The 19,649-nt window shown below is 44.3% G+C and overlaps 1 protein-coding gene across 1 annotated transcript in view; it reads right to left on the bottom strand.

Annotated features, from left to right (window-relative positions):
- The window catches only part of LOC137372972 (Kv channel-interacting protein 4), a 419,817-nt gene extending 400,645 nt beyond the window's left edge, over positions 1–19,172 (bottom strand). The window contains exon 1 of the mRNA XM_068037555.1: positions 19,073–19,172. Within this exon, the coding sequence (XP_067893656.1) occupies positions 19,073–19,172 (100 nt within the window). The remainder of the gene's footprint in view (positions 1–19,072) is intronic.
- Positions 19,173–19,649: the final 477 nt, after the last annotated feature.

The raw sequence follows: 19,649 nt of genomic DNA, 5'->3' as shown, positions 1-19,649 counted from the left end.
GTAACCCTCAACTCCTTCCCATCGTCCCCCCAACCAATCCGAAGCATTTTAACCCCGCTCCCCCCACTCCTGCACAGAGAAAATCACCTCCTCCCCCTCCCCACAGGTGTTGTGCCCCATTTCACCGAATGGGGATTTGAAGGTACACTGACAGCCGCTGGAATGAAGATCCTAACCTCCTGGCAGAATCGCTGCAGCCTGCATATTAATTAAAGATAAGTATCCATTTGCATATTATAATGCGGGTCCCATTGGTGAGCAGCGGGGCGGCCGCCACGAGGCCTCGCTGCCGCCACCGAGATCGAGTCAGAGCCTGCCAGCATCGGGGTCGGTGGCGGGGCTCATCCATTGATATCTTCTTTCCCCCCCTGTTACCATTCCTGGCGTCGGAGAACCTTTAAAATCCAGCCCCGAATATCTTCCTGGTAACGAGGGATGGGCAAACTACCTTGCCGGTGCTGCTGACATCCCAATGATGAATTAAAGAAAGAGTTGGGGTAGAGTGAAAGGAAAGCAGTCTGTTTTATTACCTTTTACATTAGTCTACATCTCTCACACTGCAATTGAGTGCATGGCTAAAGCCAAACATCGTGGCCAAGAGTTTCCACTTTGGCCGCAATTGGCAGTTTTGTGGGTGAGGCTGAGTTATTGCACATTGTTTTTTAACACTAATGCAAAAGATCACAGAAACTTGATTTACATTGAATGTAATTTGCACTTCGAATTCAGTAATCTTTTGCATTTGTTATGCCAATTTCATGCAGATTGCACAGAGAAAACCAGCACAACCGAGCAGAAACTTTACCCCAGTATTAAAAGAGCTACATCTCAGTCACAGAAGAGGATGAATGACCTCCCGATTCCTAGTAACTGTACTATGAAGGAACTATGATGTCCATTTTTGTCCCTAATTTTGGGTGGGGATGGGGTAGTAGCAAACCAAAATTCATGATACAGCACTTAGTACCCCATTCCTATTGTGTCCAGTCCATCACGATTTTGGAACAGTCCAGGAAACATGCGTGTTAACCAATGGAGGTGGGAGTCTGAATAAATATCAAATCAGGGTCCCTATACTGTATGTTCGGACTCCAACGTAAATTTGGGTGGAGAAAAGCCGTGGTCAATATTTTTTGTGTGGCCAGTAGGAGCTGTCAGAATTCCCCTCCTCCTCCCTGACTGGCAAGCTGCCTATCATGAGAATTGGTCCAGCCCTACAATAATTTCATTAGATTGGCCCATAAGCACACAACACCTCTCCATCCCACCAATGAAATTAACGACGTATAATTTACCTCATGGCATAAATTTTGTCTAAGAGGTAAATAAACCTTTCCACATCTCTGGTGACATCATTGGCTGATATTGGAAACATAATTCACCATGGAAATATCACTTTTTAAAAATGTTTTCTCCTCTTTAAGTTCTTCTTTCCTTTAGAAACTGACTTATGGGGCTGAATTTTCCCAGTCCATTGGCAATAGGCTGGGAGGTGGGAGGACTGGCAAAATATCGGGGGGAGGCATAGGAGGGGAGCCCAACCTCTTCCCGATGCTGGCAATATGGCATGGTGGCAGGAAACCTGGTGTCTCAGCCGCCCATTGTACGGCCAATTGAGCCACTTAAGTGGCCAATTAAGAGCCACTTCCCACCTCCACAAGCACTTTGCCCGTGTTTGGAGGACCCACGGCCTCTCAGCAGGTTCCAGGGGTGGGAAGACCCTCTTTGATGTGTACCACCATGGCCCACGGAGGGGCCCCCCAGCGGTAATGGTCGCCCATGTGGCAATGGTGATACCAGTGCTCCACAACACCACCCCAATCGTCAATGCCAGACAGCCAGGCCCTGGCTTTCCCCAACCTAGCTCACCTGTATTTGAGGGCGTGCCACCATTGAGGTGCCCTCTCCCTGGAGCTGCAGCCTAAGCACTAACCACAGCTAGCGGTGACAAGCTGAGGCTGCTGAGCTGCTGGCCCTTTGATTGGACTGGCAGATCTTGGGGGGCGGCCGGCATCCTTAATTGGACAACAGCCCTGGCGGCAACCTCTTAATCGGCCACCACCGGCAATATGCCGCCTCGAGTCCTGCCACCTGCCTAAGCAAGGCCGCCTCCTGCTTTAAGCCCCGGCAGCAGGACTTCCAGGTAAGCCCCATGGTATGTTGCAGTTCTACAAATGCCATCAACCTTCTGGTACCCTCCCTAAGCAGCTAATCTTTATGTCTGAAGCTGCACATTGAGCCCCAGAAAATTCTCAACATTTCCATTGTAACTCTTGTCGGAGCAAGATGAAAAACAGTCTGGTCCAGGAGGGACCCCAAAGAAGAAGTATTTCTAATGATTTTTTATTTACAAAGGGGGCCACTGAAGTCACATCATAAATTTTTCCAAAGGGGATCACAGACACTCTTTCCTCCCTCAGCCAGGCACAGTTTGCCACATATAGTGGCCTCCAGATGCAGATGGATGCCCAACAGAGGCCTATACTTAAGTGCCTCCCATTTATATGCATATGAAGAGACCATCACTTGACCCCAGAAACTCAGAACTTCCCAGCAGATACCAGTGCAGTGTAATTACTGGGAATGTATGCCACAAACCGGCAGAATTTTATGGCTTAGGTGTTAGCAGGTTATTCCTCTTTGGAAGATATGAGTAGCCTATTCTGACTCAATGACCCTCACATGACATGAGACTGAGTGAGACCGGCACAGTTTAAAAGTGCAGCAGCAGCGGGAAGGAGCGAGACTGAGTGAGACCGGCAGAGTTTAAAAGTGCAGTGGCACTCCTGCTCCTATTTTCTATGTTTCTATGTTCTATGTTTCTATGTAACCTTCAACTTGGGCCAGTGGCTGGCCATCAGGAGTGTGAAGTCTGTCTGATTTTTGTTTTCTTTCTGTAACCCAATGCTACTAAGTATTAATAATTGTACAGGACATTTCTATACTACTGCTGAACTGTTTTGGTCACTTAGTGATGCAAAATGTGCTGTATAACTGCAAGCACATCAGCAGGAGTTTGATATTTGGCTTCATGTGTAAGGCCACTGAAAGTGGATGTTTTGCATCAGTTGCAGTTATCTCAGCAGCCAATTAATTCAACTTTTCAAACTTAGTTCCAGGGTCACGTCGGTGTTTTTATAAAGATTGTTGACTTTTTACTGTCAGTTACTTTATTAATTTTACACGTCTGACCAATGTTTAATCACTGGGTAGCAGAATTCTCAGAATGCATTTTAGTAGACCTGTGCAGTACTTTATTTTCCCTTGAGTGTAGAGCTGTCAGTGTAGCTCTTTGCTACTGAATGATGCAGCTCTAAAAGTGGGAAGACATCAGACCAGCCGCTGTAAGGTATTGCTCTCAGCTTGAAGACTATGCACCTTTGAAATTGTAGAATTGCAATGGAAAATGCATCAGGAAGCTCCAACCCCTGACCAAGCTGGAATATCCAGGGTCAGGGTGCAGGTACTTAATTTCAATGCTGCTGCCAGATGGATGCCTGTGCCACTGCAGGTGCGTCTCGACAGACAGGGGAAGGTAGGAAAATGGGTTCACAAGTCACTGCTTGGAAGGAATTTTAGTGTGTCCCCCCACCCACACGTGTTGGCACGTGGGCAAATCAGCCCCCTTTATAGGAGGTCTAATCTGATTAAGAACAGGAACAATTTCTGGGGTCTTACAGGCAGGATCCCAGCCTGCAGACTCCTCTGGGTCATACTTCAGCCACTGAGCCAACCTGTACTCAGGGTTTATCTGAGCGCTCAGGTTACTCATCAGTATGCGAGCCAGCACTGAGGAAATTTCCATTGTGGGAATTCCCTCCCCTTGTCCCCACTCCCTCTAATGTCAGGAGCCATGTTTGCGGTGGATGGAAATCCCACTCCCTCCAGGCTACTGCATAAATTGCTAATTGCTGAAGACCCACTATCCCCACATCCTTTCAAACATCCTGGCTGGTATTTTAACATGGGTGAGCGGGTGGGATTGGGGTTAAATGGGCAAAAATTCCAAGCGTGTTGGAAAGCTGGCTCCAACCCACTGACCTCCGTGTTTTACTTAAGCGGGATAAGGGGATGGACAGCCAACTTGCTCCCAGGAGGTGTGTTGGCTTTTTAAATATATTAATGAGGCTGGAAGCCTTGAATTTAACCTGCTTTGCTGGTTTAACCATGGTTAGCTGGGATTCCCGGGCCTTGGTAAACATGTTCAGCTGAAAGGAGGCAAGGACAGTCATGGGAAAAGGCCTACACAGCACTCCCTGTGGCAGCTCACCATCACCTTCTCAAAGGCAATTAGGGATGGGCAACAAATACTGGCCTTGCCAGCGCTACTCACACCCCATCAACAAATAAAAAAGGAGGAGCAAGAATGCTTCCTCCAGGCCTCAAGTTCTTCCACCATCAGATGCACCCCTTCATACAAATGTCTCCCTTCAGGTATTGGGGAATGGACTCCGATGGAATCAGACCCACCAGCACCCCAGGGTCAGGGTTTGGAACTTCTTTCAGGATTGGATCCCTTCCCTGGGGTCAGGGGTCATATCTACTTGACCCTGGGCTCCTCCTGTGAATCAGGCTGACTTCCAGATAGGGACCCTGTCAGGGTAAAAAGTCTCATACTGTGGAGTTAAAACCCCACAGAATGCAGGGAAACCTAGACTTCAGGGTTTCCCAAGCAGGACCAGAACCAGAACCCCCACCCCAACCCTCAACCCAGCTCCCAGCGTGTCGGCAAGTAAAAAGTCCTTCCCCTGTATCAGTTGGGCCTCCTATTTATGACCTGTGCCATGGGGCATGGTATGGCTGGAGAAGTTTGGTCGCTAGCAATTTATTGATTTTTCACATTTGCTTTAATTTAAGTGATTCACAGCAATAGAAGGGATGTTCCAGTGTAATGCATACAGTAGTGCAAAATCACTAAAAAGATAATGATATTGCAAAATAAAAACAGAAAATTCGAGAAATACTCAGCAAGTCAGGCAGCATCTGTGGAGAGAGAAACAGAGTTAGAGGATGGGATTTCACGTTGGGCGGACGGGAACCAGCCACCGACTGAAAAGTCAGTGACGAGCCCGCTTCTGCCTCACCTGGGCATCCGACCCGCATTTTACGGGTCCCCAGGCTTTAACAGTTCTGAGGCGGGACTTCCACCTGCTTGAGGGAGGAGTCTCCACTTCATTGAGCTGCCGGCCAATCAGCGGGCCGGCAGCTCATAGTCCGAGCAGCACCACCGGGAGCAGTGGCCACTGCTGGGACTGCAGCCCAGCTGAGGACATGGAGCCAGGAAGACAGGTAGGTTTTGGTTGCCTCGCCGTGTTAATCGGCTGGGCCCCGGCGAGGCAAGGGTGGTCGGTTGGGGGGAAGTGGGGCGGGTTGGGTGCTGGTGGTGGTTAGGTAGCGGGGTGGCCCTTCATCGGGCGCCTTGTGCCCGATGAGTAGGCACTCGCCCCGGGAGGCTGAGAAGCTGCCTGCTTTTCCAAGGAGGCTTTTCCCGGCTCCAGGATGCCCTCTTATCACGCATAAAATCCGCGTGGAGGCGGCGAAGTCTCTTAAGTGGCCATTAAGTGGCCACTTAAGGGCCTTGATTGGCCAGGGGTGGGCGGTCCGTTTTTCCCTTCCTCACCTCCGCCCCCCCCCCCCCCCCCCCCGCCCTACGTAAAGTGGGGGAAGAGACGGGAGCAGGTTGGGAAAGCCTCCCGGAGCCTCCCGCTCCATTTTATGTCACTCACCCACCACCATCCGGCTCATTGGGGTGACGTATAATTCCGGCCAGTTTCAGGTCAATGACCTGTGAGAGTTTGGGAATGCTATGTAACTCACTAATCAAGAGGTAGCTTTTTTTTTTGTCAGTTCCTGCTTTTCTTAGGTGCACCAGAACCAACTGCAGATTGTTGTATGTGGCACTTTGGAAGAATACAGGCCATGAATTGTAGTTATTTATATTCCTGTTTTGCTGCTGGAGTAATATCTCTGGATCCATCCAAGTTCTTTGGCACAGAAGTGAAGGTAGGACATGTATCCAATGGAAAATTCAATTTCCTGGGTGTCCAGCTGGCAGTCCGGTTGTCATTGAGAATCTATCTGAGGTCACTAGAGATTGTCACTCATACTACCATTGTTTTTTTAGAGCCTTCATATATTTTGAAGATTTATTTGAGATGGAGAATCTCAATCTGAAATCTAATGGCATCCCATACTGGAGATAAAAAGGAAAGCTGTACATATTAGAATTCCAAAATGGAAGCAGAAAATGGTGGAAATATACAGTGAGTTGATTAAGATTGGAAAGACAAAAGATTAACAGTTTCAGTCGGATCCTTCATCATTTTCTAAATTGTCAATCTATTGTTTTTAGCTGCTCTCTGACTAGCTGTATATTTCTAGAATTTCCTGTTATTTCTGTTTACTTAGCATCAGGGCTTCTGCCTTGGAATGCATGGATCAACTGGCGCAAACACGATGGACTAAATAGCCTCGTTCTGTGCCGTAACTTTTCTATGGTTCTATGTGTTCTAAAACTGTAATTCTAAAAACTGTAACTCTAAAAATTGATAAAGATGAGGTATTAGAAAAGCTGGCTGTACTTAAAATTGCTAAGTCACCCAGGACCGGATCAGATGCATTTGCAAATACTGAGGGAAGTAAGGGTGGAAATTGTGGAAACACTGGCTTCCAATACTCCTTAGATACAGGGGTGATGCCAGAGGACTGAAGAATTACAAATGTTACACCCTTGTTCAAAAAAGGGTGTAAGGATAAGCCCAGCAATTACAGGCCAGTCAGACCAACCTGGATGGTGGGAAAGCTTTTAGAAATGATAATTCGGGTCAAAATTAATAGTCACTTGGACAAATGTGAATCAATTAAGGTAAGCCAGCATGCAGGTGTTTAGGGAAAATTGTGTTTAATTGATTTGATTGCGTTTTTTGATGAGGTAACAGAAAGGATTGATATGGTGTACATGAGCTTCTAAAAGGCATCTGATAAAGTGTCACATAACAGGCTCGACAGCAAAATTGAAGCCCATGGAATAAAAGGGTCAGTGGCAGTATGGATATGAAGTTGGCTGAGTGACTGGAAACAGATAGTGGTGGGAAACAGTTATTTTTCAGACTGGAGGAAGGTATATAGTGGGGTTCCCCAGGGGTCGGTGTTAGGACCACTGCTTTTCTTGATCTATATTAATGACCTAGATTTGGATGTGCAGGGCACAATTTCAAAATTTGCAGATGACACAAAACTTGGAAGTATTGTGACAGCGAAAGACTTCAAGAGGACCCAGACAGGCTGGTGGAATGGGTGGACAAATGGCAGATGAAATTTAATGCAGAGAAGTGTGAAGTGATACATTTTGGTAAGAAGAACAAGGAAAGAAATATAAAATAAAGGGTACAATTCTAAAGGGAATGTAGAACCAGATGGATCTGGGGGTATATGTGTGCAAATTGTTGAAGGTGATATGGCAGGTTGAAAAAGCAGTTAATAAGGCATATGGGATCCTGGGCTTTATAAATAAAGGTGTAGAGTACAAAAGCAAGGAAGTTATGCTGAACCTTTAGAAAACACTGGTTCGGGCTCAACTGGAGTATTGTGTCCAATTCTGGGTACCACACTTTGGGAAGGATGTGAAGGCATTGGAGAGAGTACTGAAAAGATTCACGAGAATGGCTTCAGGGATGAGAGACTTCAGATACATGGATAGATTGGTGAAGCTGGAACTGTTCTCCTTAGAGAAAAGAAGATTGGGAGGAGATTAGACAGAAATGTTCAAAATCATGAGGGGTCTGGACAGAGCAGATAGTGAAAAACTGTTCTTATTGGTGGAAGGGTCGAATACCAGAGGACACAGATTTAAGGTGATTGGCAAAAGCAACAAATGGGTGGTTAGGACCTGGAATGCACTGCCTGCGAGTATGGTGGAGGCAAATTCAATTGTGGCTTTCGACAGGTAACTAGATAATTCTCTGAAAAGATTTGCAGGGCTATGAGGAAAAGGCAGGACTAGCTGAGTTTGTTCTTGCAGAGAGCCAGCACGGACATGATGGTCCAAATGGCCTCCTTTTATGCTGTAACCATGTTATTCTCTTCTCTCTCTTTGGCCTCCTTGTCTCGAGAGACAATGGGTAAGCGCCTGGAGGTGGTCAGTGGTTTGTGGAGCAGCGCCTGGAGTGGCTATAAAGGCCAATATTAGAGTGACAGACTCTTCCACAGGTGCTGCAGTAGAAATTGTTTGTCGGGGCTGTCATGCTATGGTTCTATGATAATGTAACAATTTTCAGCCCTCACTACTGAGCTCATCTCCGCTGCAGGGAACATGAAACTCGAAAGCAATGAAGATACTGCTTTCTATATTAAGAAAAACCTGCCCTGTACAGCCACACAGCCAATGCATCACTAGCGAGAGAATATATTTTACTGGGGAGAGAACCAGTAATTTATTTTATAAGTGCAGGTCAGTTCCTGGACCTTTTACAAATAGAAAGATTTTGAGAAATTGCTAATCCATTGGCTTTCTTAATACGTTTTGTTACAGGGTTGTTAAAAGGATTCCAAAATCCCAAAGGAAACAAATGAGTGGGTATTAGGGTTTTATCTGTGAGATCTTTTATTTTAACACCAGACCACAACCTTCAGAGCACAGCCAAGGTACCTAAGCAGAAATGAAGGACAAACTTCTTGTACTCACTAATCAGATCTGACTTCAGCAGGGAGGGCAAATTAAGGTTACATCCTGACAATATCAGATTTACTTTTTGGAAGTAGAAACTTTTGCTGATAATAATTACTTTAATGCTGATGGAATGCATCAGAAATTTCACTGAAATTTAACACATTCAATGTAAACTGAGGTAGTTTAGAACAATGCTACCTCCAGTAACCAAATAACACCTAAGATAAGAAATAACTTGGGGTTATGTAGCACCTTTTACGAGCCCAGCATGTCCCAAAGAACTTTACAGCCAATTAAATACTTTTGAAATGTAGGCTGAAATTTTACATTGGGCGGGAGGCCCCACCCACCTGCCGAAAATTCATGGGCGAGCCCGCCTCCACCGAGCCTGGGGACCCACGCCGGATTATTCGCTCCTCAGGCCCGGAACTGACCTTAGGCCAATTAGAGGGCTGGCATCTCTTAGTCCTAGCAGCTCCACTGGGAGCGGCAGCCACTGCTGGGACTGCACCCAGCCAACAGAAGCAAGAAGGGCAATGGCCCAGAAGTAGATAAGTATTTGGGGCCTCACCGGGGACAATCGGTTGGACCCAGGTGAGGCAAGGGGATCATTTGGGGTGGGGGAGGGGAGTGTGGTGAAGTGGGGGCACTTGGGCTGTAGGGGGGCCCTTCGTGGAGCACAGGGTGCCCGATCATGAGGGATCCCTTCAGGCGGCAAAATCTGGCGGTGTTCTGAGGGCCTTTGCCGCCTGGCCACCGCTGGTAAAATACCAGGAGCAGGCCCTTAAATGGCAGTGAATTGTCTGGGGTGGGCGGGCTGTTTCTCCCGCCGCCCCATGTAAAATTGGGAAGGCGTTGGAACGGCACCCCCCACCTCCCACTCAATTTTACGGCCACTCCCCACCACCAGCCCGCTCCTGTGGGGGGCTGTAAATATCCGGCTGTAGTTACTGTTGTAATGTGGGAAATACAGCAGCCAATGCGTGCGTAACAAGGTCCTACAAACAGCAATGAGATAATAGCAAAATAATGCAGTGCTATGAAGGCTTAGCTGGGGGCAGATGTGCCACTTCCGCTGACCGCTACCTGCGCTGCCCATGTAGCATTCTTCATGGACATGGGTGCACACGGCTGCATCTCCTGGTGCACCTAAACATGTGGAACTGGCACTATCCTGATGTCACACAACGTAATGTGATGCCAGGATTCCAAATTTGGACAATCCAGGTCTTGACAATGTCTGCATTGTCCACTCTTGAGAAAAGAAACATGAAACAGCAAGAGGGGTCTTGCACTAGCATTATTAAAAAGCCAGGAACCCTGATTGCAGGTACACTAAATTTTCAGAACTACTTCATTTGGTCTGAAAATACTCAAGTACTTTTGGAGGTGTTTTTGTGTATTTGCTACGGAGTGTTACCATGTTCTCACAGGGATGACAGAGGAGTAGGTGACCTGTTCACATAAAGGCTGCAACAGATACAGGGGCAGCAGAGGCAGTGCCTCTGGGTCTGCAACATGACAACAGAGGCTGCGCAGAGGGAAAGCTCTGTGCCATGGCCTCTGCCAAGTTGGAGCTGGACTCCTGTTCCTTGGCAGTGACAGGAGAATGCCTGGAAGGCTAGCCAATGCACCTAGCATCTCGGTGTGCATGTGATAAGCGCTCTCCTGTATGCCATCCCATCGAGATCCTCTGCAGCAGTACTCATCTGCAACTTCGCCCTCTGGTGAGCTGGCAACCGAGCCATCCTTTATTCCTGGCCTGCTTGCAGGCCACTTGTGCCCGGTGACTCACCGGGTGCTGATCCAACCTCTATGCTAGCCTCCAGTGAAAGTACACTGCCAATGTCTGAGCTGGTGACTGTGAGCGTTAGATAAAGTGATGGGGCCTCTTCATCAGTGCTGTGCTGTTGCTCTCTTTTGTCCTCCTGGGACTCCTGGGGTTGGGCAGGTAGCAGTTCTTGGGTGTTTGAAAGCATGAACTCAGAATGGGAAGATTGGTGTGAAGGTATGGGGATGGGGTGGGAAGCAAGAGGTTCACGTTCACACCATTAACAGCTTTCTCATCATACCAGATACCACGATAAGGCTGTGCTGGAAGCTGAGAAGAGACATACGGCAGGAACATACCATCATACACATTAATGTCAGATGCCACAGGCCCCATTGCAGCTGGCCCCATCTCCTCTGCAAGGCTCAGGAGATGCAGGCATCCTTGTTGCCTGTCAGCTCTGCTTCCTTCTATTTTGTGCCATCTTGCAAGAGAGAGGGCAGAATGTTAGTGGTTGTGTAGCACGGTGTTTGAGTGGTTTGGCTGCCATAGCTGAATAGCTGGAGATATGTGGAAGCAGTGAGAGGTACTTGTGAGGTTTGCAGAATTGGTAACTGTGTGAGGATGAGGTGGAGTATCTGGCTATTAGAAGTGCGTCTTGAATGCCAGGGAGTGCTGCAGGGTGAGAGATGGGAGTGTGGCACATTGAGCAGCATGAGAGATTTGCGGAACAGTGCGTAGGAGATGGCGGGCTGAATTTTATAATCCCCCTGATGTCACGAGACGTTGCGGGGCGCCCAGAAAATATTTCCACGAGAGGCCCGGAATGGGCCTCGACGCCAGAAAGGCCCTGTCACATTTTACTGGTGCTGGCAAGGCCTCGGGGCAGTCCTCCAGCTGCTCGACAGCGGAGCCTTCACTTAAATATGTAAATAAATGTAAATACATGCAAAAGCACTTGCCACGTCCCGACGGCCTTCCCAAGCCGATATTCTGGCCGATGGCCGGAACTCCTGTGCCTTTGGATCTCCATTTGGAGATCTGAGGTGTGACGCTGGTGGGGAGGGGGGGAGGAGTGAATTTTTCAGGGCTGGGGGGAGGGAGCAGCAAAAACAAACACGATTGGTTGCGGGGATGGTAGGAAAGGGTTGAGGGTCAAAGGGATATGAATTAAAGTTTTTTTCTGGGGGGAGAGGGCAATTTATATATAAAACACTTATTGGGAGGGAGGGGGTGGGTGGGAGCTGGGATTTAAAGTTGGAATAAAATTTTATTTTTAGTTCCTGGAGACCGGGACCTTTAAAAATTTAAATTTCACTGAAGGCTTGAAGTCCTTTAAAAATGGCGCCGCGCCTGCGCAGTGGCACCAGACACCATTGCCGGGGATGGAGCAGCCGCCCCCTCTATGTCATCGGGGGTGGTTGTTCCGCCCCCTCCTTGTAAATGATCCGCCGTGCGAAATATCGCGGCAGCTCAGCGGCGCACAAGTCACACGTGCACTGTGCCTTTTTGATGCTACGAGATCGACGGCGAGCTTTCAAAATCCAGCCCGTGATGTTAAGATGCATTCACTAACGTTGATCACCCTGTCACCCTGCGAGGTCTTTCGACCCCTTGTGGCATTGCTGCCAGGTCCTTGGTCTAGACTCCGAAAGTTGACCTTCCTGATCACTTGCTCCCACTTGCTTCTGAGGGTGACCCTGGAGTGGCTCTTGGCCCACTGCAGGACCATGGTATCTCTCCTCCTGCCCACCTGCCCAGCTGAATGCCTCCAGTGCCATAGCCGCCAGCCTGGATCCCGCTTATTGCCCTGGTATTCAGTTTGCAAGAATTTCCATTGCAGCAATCTTTTTGTGCATCTTCCTATTAAGAGGCAGCCTGTCTTTAAGAAAGAGCAGGCTATTTGTACCACATGCTTTACAGCAATTCTGCTGTGTGCAGAACTCGCTGGCAGTGTTGAGAAGGTGAGAGCATGTGCTGGAGGGGTAGGTACTAGTGCTAAGATCATTCAGATGAGGAGGATAGACAAATTTATGTTTTTCCAACTTGATCTGAATGGGCATGGACATGCTGCAAATTGACGCCTCTGTGCCCAAAAATCGGGGCATATGCATTTCGTGCCCAATCTGTTTTTTAGTGATGTAGGTTGAATGATAAATATAGGCTGGGTGAACTCTCCTGCTCTTCTTTGAATAGTGCATTGGGATCTTTTAAATCAACCTGAGGGCAGGTTTAACATCTCAAACCAAAGATGACACCTCCAGCAGCACTCAATCAATGCTGCAGTGAAGTATCAGTCTGGATTTTATACTCATGTCTCTGCAGTAGAACTTGAATATATGACTTTCTGACTCAGAGACAGGGGTGCTAACACTGAGCTAAGGATAACATGGAGATAATATACAGGATTCACATATAAGACTATAATAATGTGACTCCAACAAACTGAGGTGAGACTATGGGTTCCTTGACTAAGATATTCTTCACGGGACTTCCTGCTCTTGGTCATATAGTTTTAAGAAGAAAATACAGAAAGGTGGGTGAGTTAGCTATGGAGCACTCTTATAAATCTCCTAACAGCTAGTTCAATAAAGACATTGGCAAACCAGCTACACATAGAACACACAAAAGCAGTTTTGGGCAGAAGTCGAAGATCATCCCCAGTATATTTAAATAGGTTTGCTATTGGTCTCATCCTCTTTGATCTTTAATTCTAATACCTCCCTTTTGGTATCTCAGACACACACACACATTATATATATATATATATATATATATAGACAGCCACACAGAACTAATTAATTTAAAGTAAATGAAAAAGTGGCATCTGCACAATTGTTTTAAATCACAATAGCATATGAGCCTGAAAAACAAAGTAAGAGAATATGCCTGTCTTGATACATATATATGTGTGTGTGTGGGTGGCTGAGATACCAAAAGAGAGGTATTAGAATTAAAGATCAAAGAGGATGAGACCAATAGAAAACCTATGGGTATATAAAAAGAAAGAGAGTAGCTAAAGTGAGCATGGGACCCTTGGATTGGAGAATTGATAACGGCAGATAATTTAAACCAATATTTTGCATCGGTCTTCATGGTGGAGGACACTATAAACATCCCACAGATATCAGATAAGCAAGGAGCTAATGGGAGGAAAGATCTTGTAACAGTCTCTATCGCGAGGGACAAACTATTTGACAAACTAATGGGACTAAAGGCAGACAAATCATCAGGACCTGATGGCCTACATCCAATGGTTTTAAAAGAAGTGGCTGTAGAGATAGTGGAGGCATTGGTCGAAATATTCCAGAACTCACTGGATTCCGGGAGGGTCCCAGCGGATTGGAAAACTGTTAATGTGATGCCCCTAGTCAAGAAGGAAGGGAAACAAAAAGCAGGAAACTGTAGGCCAGTCAGCCGAACATCGGTCGTTGGGAAAATGCTAAAGTCCATTATTAAGGAAAAAATAGCAGGACATTTAGAAAAGCTTAACTCAATCAAACAGAGTCAACATGGTTTTGTGAAAGGAAAATCATGTTTGACAAATTTGCTAGAGTTCTTTGCATATATAACAAGCAGAGTTGATAAAGGGGAACCAGTAGATGTAGTATATTTAGATTTCCAGAAGGCATTCGATAAGTTGCCACATAAAAGATTATTGCACAAGATAGGAGCTCCCAGTATTGGGGGTAATGTATTAGCATGGATTGAGGATTGGTTAACTCACAGAAGACAGAGAGTCGGGATAAATGGGTCTTTTTCAGGTTGGAAAGACGTAACTAGTGGGGTGCCACAAGGATCAGTCCTAGGGCCTCAATTATTTACTATCTATATTAATGACTTGGAGGAGGGGGCAGAGTCTAATATATCCAAATTTGCTGATGATACAAAAATAGGTGGGAGGGCATATTGTGATGAGGACCTAAAGAATCTGCAAGGGGATATAGATAGATAGTGAGTGGGCAAAAACTTGACAGATGGAGTTTAATGTAGGGAAGTGTGAGGCCATGCACTTTGGTAGGAAGAATCAAAAGGCAGACTATTATTTAAATGGAGAGATACAGGCCCTGAGAAAATAGGCGTCATGTTTAGATATAGGATCTGGATCGGCGCAGGCTTGGAGGGCTGAAGGGCCTGTTCCTGTGCTGTAATTTTCTTTGTTCTTTGTTCTTTGAGAGAGACTTCAAAAAAGTGCAGCATAGAGGGATCTGGGTGTTCTTGTGCATGAAACACAAAAGGTTAGCATGCAGGTGCAGCAAGTACTTAAGAAGGCAAATGGAATTTTGGCCTTTATTGCTAAGGGGTTGGAGTTTAAAAATAGGGAAGTCTTGTTACAACTGTACAGGGTGTTGGTAAGGCTGCACCTGGAGTAACATGTGCAATTTTGTTCCCTGTATATTTAAGAAAGGATATACTGGCATTGGAGAAAGTTCAAAAGAGATTCACTAGGCTGATTCCTGGGATGAAGGGATTGACTTATCAAGAACGGCTAAACAGGTTAGGCCTTTATTCATTAGAGTTTAGAAGAATGAGGGGTGATCTTATTGAAACGTACAAGATTCTGAGGGGGCTTGACAGGGTAGATGTTGAGAATATGTTTCCACTAGTGGGGGCATCTTGAACTAGGGGACATAGTTACAGAATAAGGGGACATTCATTTAAAACTGAGATGCGAAGGAATTTCTTTTCTCAGAGGATAGTGAATGTCTGGACTTCTCTACCCCAGAGTGTTGTGGAGGCTATATCACTGAAAATATTTAAAGAGGAAATATTGGGGAGTTGAGGGTTATGAAAAGCTGGCACAAAAGAGGAGTTGAGGTCTGGGGCAGATTAGCCATGATCTTATTGAATGGCGGGGCAGGCTTGAGGGGCTGAATAGCCTCCTCCTGCTCCTATTTCTTATGTTCTTATTTAAATATATAGTGGACGATCTTCGACTTCTGCCCAAAATTGGTGCAATGTTGCTGAAGTCGTTTTGAAGCCCAGGCCTTATTTTCATGCCACCAGTGGGTGCCACATTTATGCCCGGTTCCAGCCTGCCAGCTGTGGAAAGGTAATAAATAGACAGACGTTCAAGCTGAGCCAGGCAGCAGGTCAGGTTTGGAAGAGGGCCTCAAACAGACGAGCTGCAGGCCAGAATTTTTTTTTTGTGGATCCAGGTGGGGCATCTCTGCATTCCTGCTCAGCCCAGCTCCACTCATAAATATTAAATATTTCCTGGGTCATTCTTTGAGTGGCTTCCAGTGGTTCCTCTGAGGGCCTCTAGTTAGACTACTCACTGCCTGGTACAAATGGAACGAGTGTGTGTAGCATGTGTAGCTCAGCTCATTTGTACCTGAAAATTGCATTTGGGGTCCTACAACTGACACAGCATCCTGGTTTGCATATTTAACCCACCAGCTCAGCCAATTATAAAATTGCATTCGGCCATCCTAAATCATCAATGGGATGGCTGAGGTGACCCACATATATTTTTCTGATGAGAAAACAGGCAGCCAACAGCTGAAAATCCACCCCCATCCCAATGAGTAGTGTTTATTTTCTGAGGCAAAATCTATTAAAGCAGTCATGCTCCAAAAGTCTGTGATAGACAGCAAAAGGGTTTTTTTTTTCCAAGGCACAGCTGGCATCTGCTGGGATACTGCAAGTCAGGCTAAGAATCAATTTGACTAAATATTCAATTATCCAATCACAGACATACCACTGGATGACTCTAATCTGTTTCAGAAATTCTTGATTAAAAATATCCTGTCAGGAACAGGTTGCAAGGTTAAAGATTACTTCCATGTGCTTTCATCGCAAAATCTAAAAGCATACAGTGAGGTTTGTTGAATGGAATTCATGTTTTACTATTAAAGAAACATGATGGAAACTGCAATATCAAGCTGGGAAACATTTTGGTGCCAAACCATGCTGATCTGTGATGAAGCAGCATTGCACCATTTATACCTCTACCTATAGTTAATGGTGTGCTGTCTTCATGAAAAAGAATTTGGTGACTTTTTTAAGCTGAAGGAGGAAAACAGCCACAAAAGCTAGATGTCTGGTGCCAGTGATGTATTACTGATGTGTTGATATTATGTAAATCATCATGTTGTGTGCTTGTAAACAAATGAAAAAAGGTATGCAAGCACTTTTTTTTCATGAAGACCGTGCCTTTTAAAAACTAAAAGAAATTTTGTTAATCGTTGGCATGTTAGTTACCAATATAAAATGGTAGCTAGTTATATTTGTCCTGGACAAGTTGAATAATGAAGTAAAATTCAGTTTCAATCCTGTGCTGCATCCCTAAACAAGAAAAATATTTTTTCACCTTTTAGTAAATGCTTGCAATAGTGAATAGTTGCCAGATTTCATCTTAAGAGAATTTCCTTTGTTAAAATGTAGATATGTTCCATAATAAACATTATTATTTTGAAATACAAATATATACCTCATATGCATGCTGCCAATTGCATTCATTATTAAAAGGTGTAAATCTTATTAATTGAAACTCATTCTCTATAATGCTTCATTTAAATATTTCATTATCAAAATTTGTCATAAACATATGCGTTATTTGATTATCACATTTGCAGCGATAACTGGCCCCCAGATTGCACAGATCGTGTGAAGAAACTGTAATTATTAATTCAATGTTTTGGCTGGGCCAAGGTGACATATTTGAAAAAGTCAAAAAGAATGGAGCTGTGCTGTGTGGAAAAACATTTTATGCTCCACTTTTCCAGCTGCTCTTTAAAAATTAATATTTCCACTATAAACAGATCTACAGTTTAAAAAGGAAATCATCATAAAATAAAAACAGCACTTATGAGTTTTTGAACTGCAACTGTGTTTTGATTTGTTCATAGAACTCTTTTGTTTCTGAAAAGATTTTGATGTGATTCAGGCTATAACCACAGCTGCTCAAAAGCAACAAAACAGTTCCAGAATTATGTGATAACATAGCAGACTAGAAATAACATTACTTTAATGTCTAACTATTGTGCATTATAGCTCTGTATTAAGGACTCAGAGCCCAGTCCCTTAAATTGCAGGGCATTGTCAAAGAGGTTTTATGTAACATCTGTCAGTATTTCGATTTTGTTTGTTAAATATAGAGATATGTAAAATTATTTCCAAGTGGATGGGTGAAATTAACCTTTGTAAATATTTTAGTTTTGTCCAACAGTCTATAAGCTGTATCTCATGTCACAAGCTGAAGAAGTTTTGGTGACACAGCAACATGATTTTTATAGGTAGTTGCTGGCATGATGTAGTAATTAGGAATTTTCAAATCTGCATTATGTCCCGATGCAGACAAAGTTTGAGCAGACTTTCTGCACACATGCAAGTCTTAGCTTTGTTCTCTAGCTGATGACACCATGACACAGAAGTGAAGTTATCATTATTGCAGTAAAACAAAGAAAAGTTGCCAAACACAAATGAAATGAGGTAACGTGTTTTATCCAAACAAACAACCTCCCAGTCCAGAAATATTCAGCTGAAATGAAGCTTTTTCCTATTGGGTGACTTGGGACCTACAGCAAACTATGAAATCAATTATACACAGTAGGTGACTAATGAGTAATATCATAAATATCATGTAATATTTATTAAAATTTACATAGATTTTGTTATCTTTGTATATATTTATTTTGCCTGGTTTTTTTCAAATTGGTTCACATTTTGTAAGCACTTCAGGAAAGCTACAATGAACAATTTAAATATTTTAATAAAAATGAATAATACACCCTTAAACACTATTTATCTGTGGACAGTTTATGTAGCTTACTTTGCCTGATTAACATTAACCAGGTGTCGATAATTCACAGTACAGGATATGTAGAGAATTTAAACAAATGGTGTTCAAAGCAGATAAATGTTTTTATACAATTTACACATCTGGACAATAATTTTGCACAACAATAACACTAATACATAAAACAAAATTTGGGTAAAGTATAATTTCTATAATAATAGCTCTTCTCGGGAGGAGACTTAAAAATAAAGACTGTCTCATTTTCTTATCTAACAGCAGATAAATTTTACAGCTTAACAGCAATAACAATTCATTACTCAGTAAGATATTTAAATCTTTGACTTTACTGATTCATAGCCTATGGTAACTGGAACGCAACAAAGAACTTAAGAGACAGTCTTCAAGGATAGTTATAGCATGTGAAAAGGTTTGCTTAATCATGCCATACCAAAAACATACCCCCTTTCATCAATTCTATGTAAATCAATCTTTATCTTGCCAATATTTGAGATTTGTTTTAAATAAGCAACTAGCAGGTGAGAGACAGATGACACAAAAGCTATTTCTTTACACAGCCGACTGCTTCATTACCTATATGTCAGTTTCAGCAAAACTAAACTGTGATTCATAAGACACATCGATTTTGTCTCAGGCAAGAAGGAGAAGAACATACCAAGCAAAGTATTATAGAAATACAAAGAGAAAAAGTTATCTGAGATCATTTTTCATAGTACTGAATATCATGACAAAGCACAGTGATCTAACATGTAGTATTCGCATTGAGATTCCGAGGAATTAAATCCTCTCAAATGACAGCTATACTTTCACGGTAAAGTTTACTCCAGCACTTTCTCACATAAACATACCACATCCGAGATAAGATGTCCCTTACCTTCAACAGTTGCTTCTAGCAGACCAAACTGTTCCAACACTTTAACAAATAACACAATCACCACCAAAACTGCTATCATCTCAAGCCCTTCCAAGTTCATGGTGATCAGGTCATTGTCTCACCAGTGCTGCTGAGAAATGTGCTTTTATTTTTTTCAGCTGGGCTCTGTTTGTGAGGCCATCAAACTATGTTAAAGCTACAGTTCCGAGAGTGAACACATCCTGTATATACCAAGACAGGCCAGGAGTGGCAGTCAGATAACTCAGGCCCGTCAGGATTATCTACTCTCTCGTTATCTCTGTTACACAGAAAAACAGCTGTGCATGAACAAACACATGGATCACCCAAAGATTTAGGAAGTCATCCACTAAAATGCTCTGGAAAGACTGTGGATCAGGTGTGATGGCTAGGCTTCTGGGGTTTCACATCTTTTTTATGCCAATGCTGCTGGGTGGCATTGTTGTGGATAATCAGTTGCCTTGGTAACAGGAAAGAGCAACTGAGTGTGGATTCACATTGGATGCCGAGTGAAAATAAGACCCTGAGTATCCGAAGAAAAGTGAGCTGAAACATAGTG

Source organism: Heterodontus francisci, chromosome 1, assembly GCF_036365525.1.
Source record: "Heterodontus francisci isolate sHetFra1 chromosome 1, sHetFra1.hap1, whole genome shotgun sequence".
NCBI classification, from domain to species: domain Eukaryota; kingdom Metazoa; phylum Chordata; class Chondrichthyes; order Heterodontiformes; family Heterodontidae; genus Heterodontus; species Heterodontus francisci.
The sequence above is the reverse complement of the archived record's forward strand: the minus strand, read 5'-3'. Positions and strand labels throughout refer to the sequence as shown.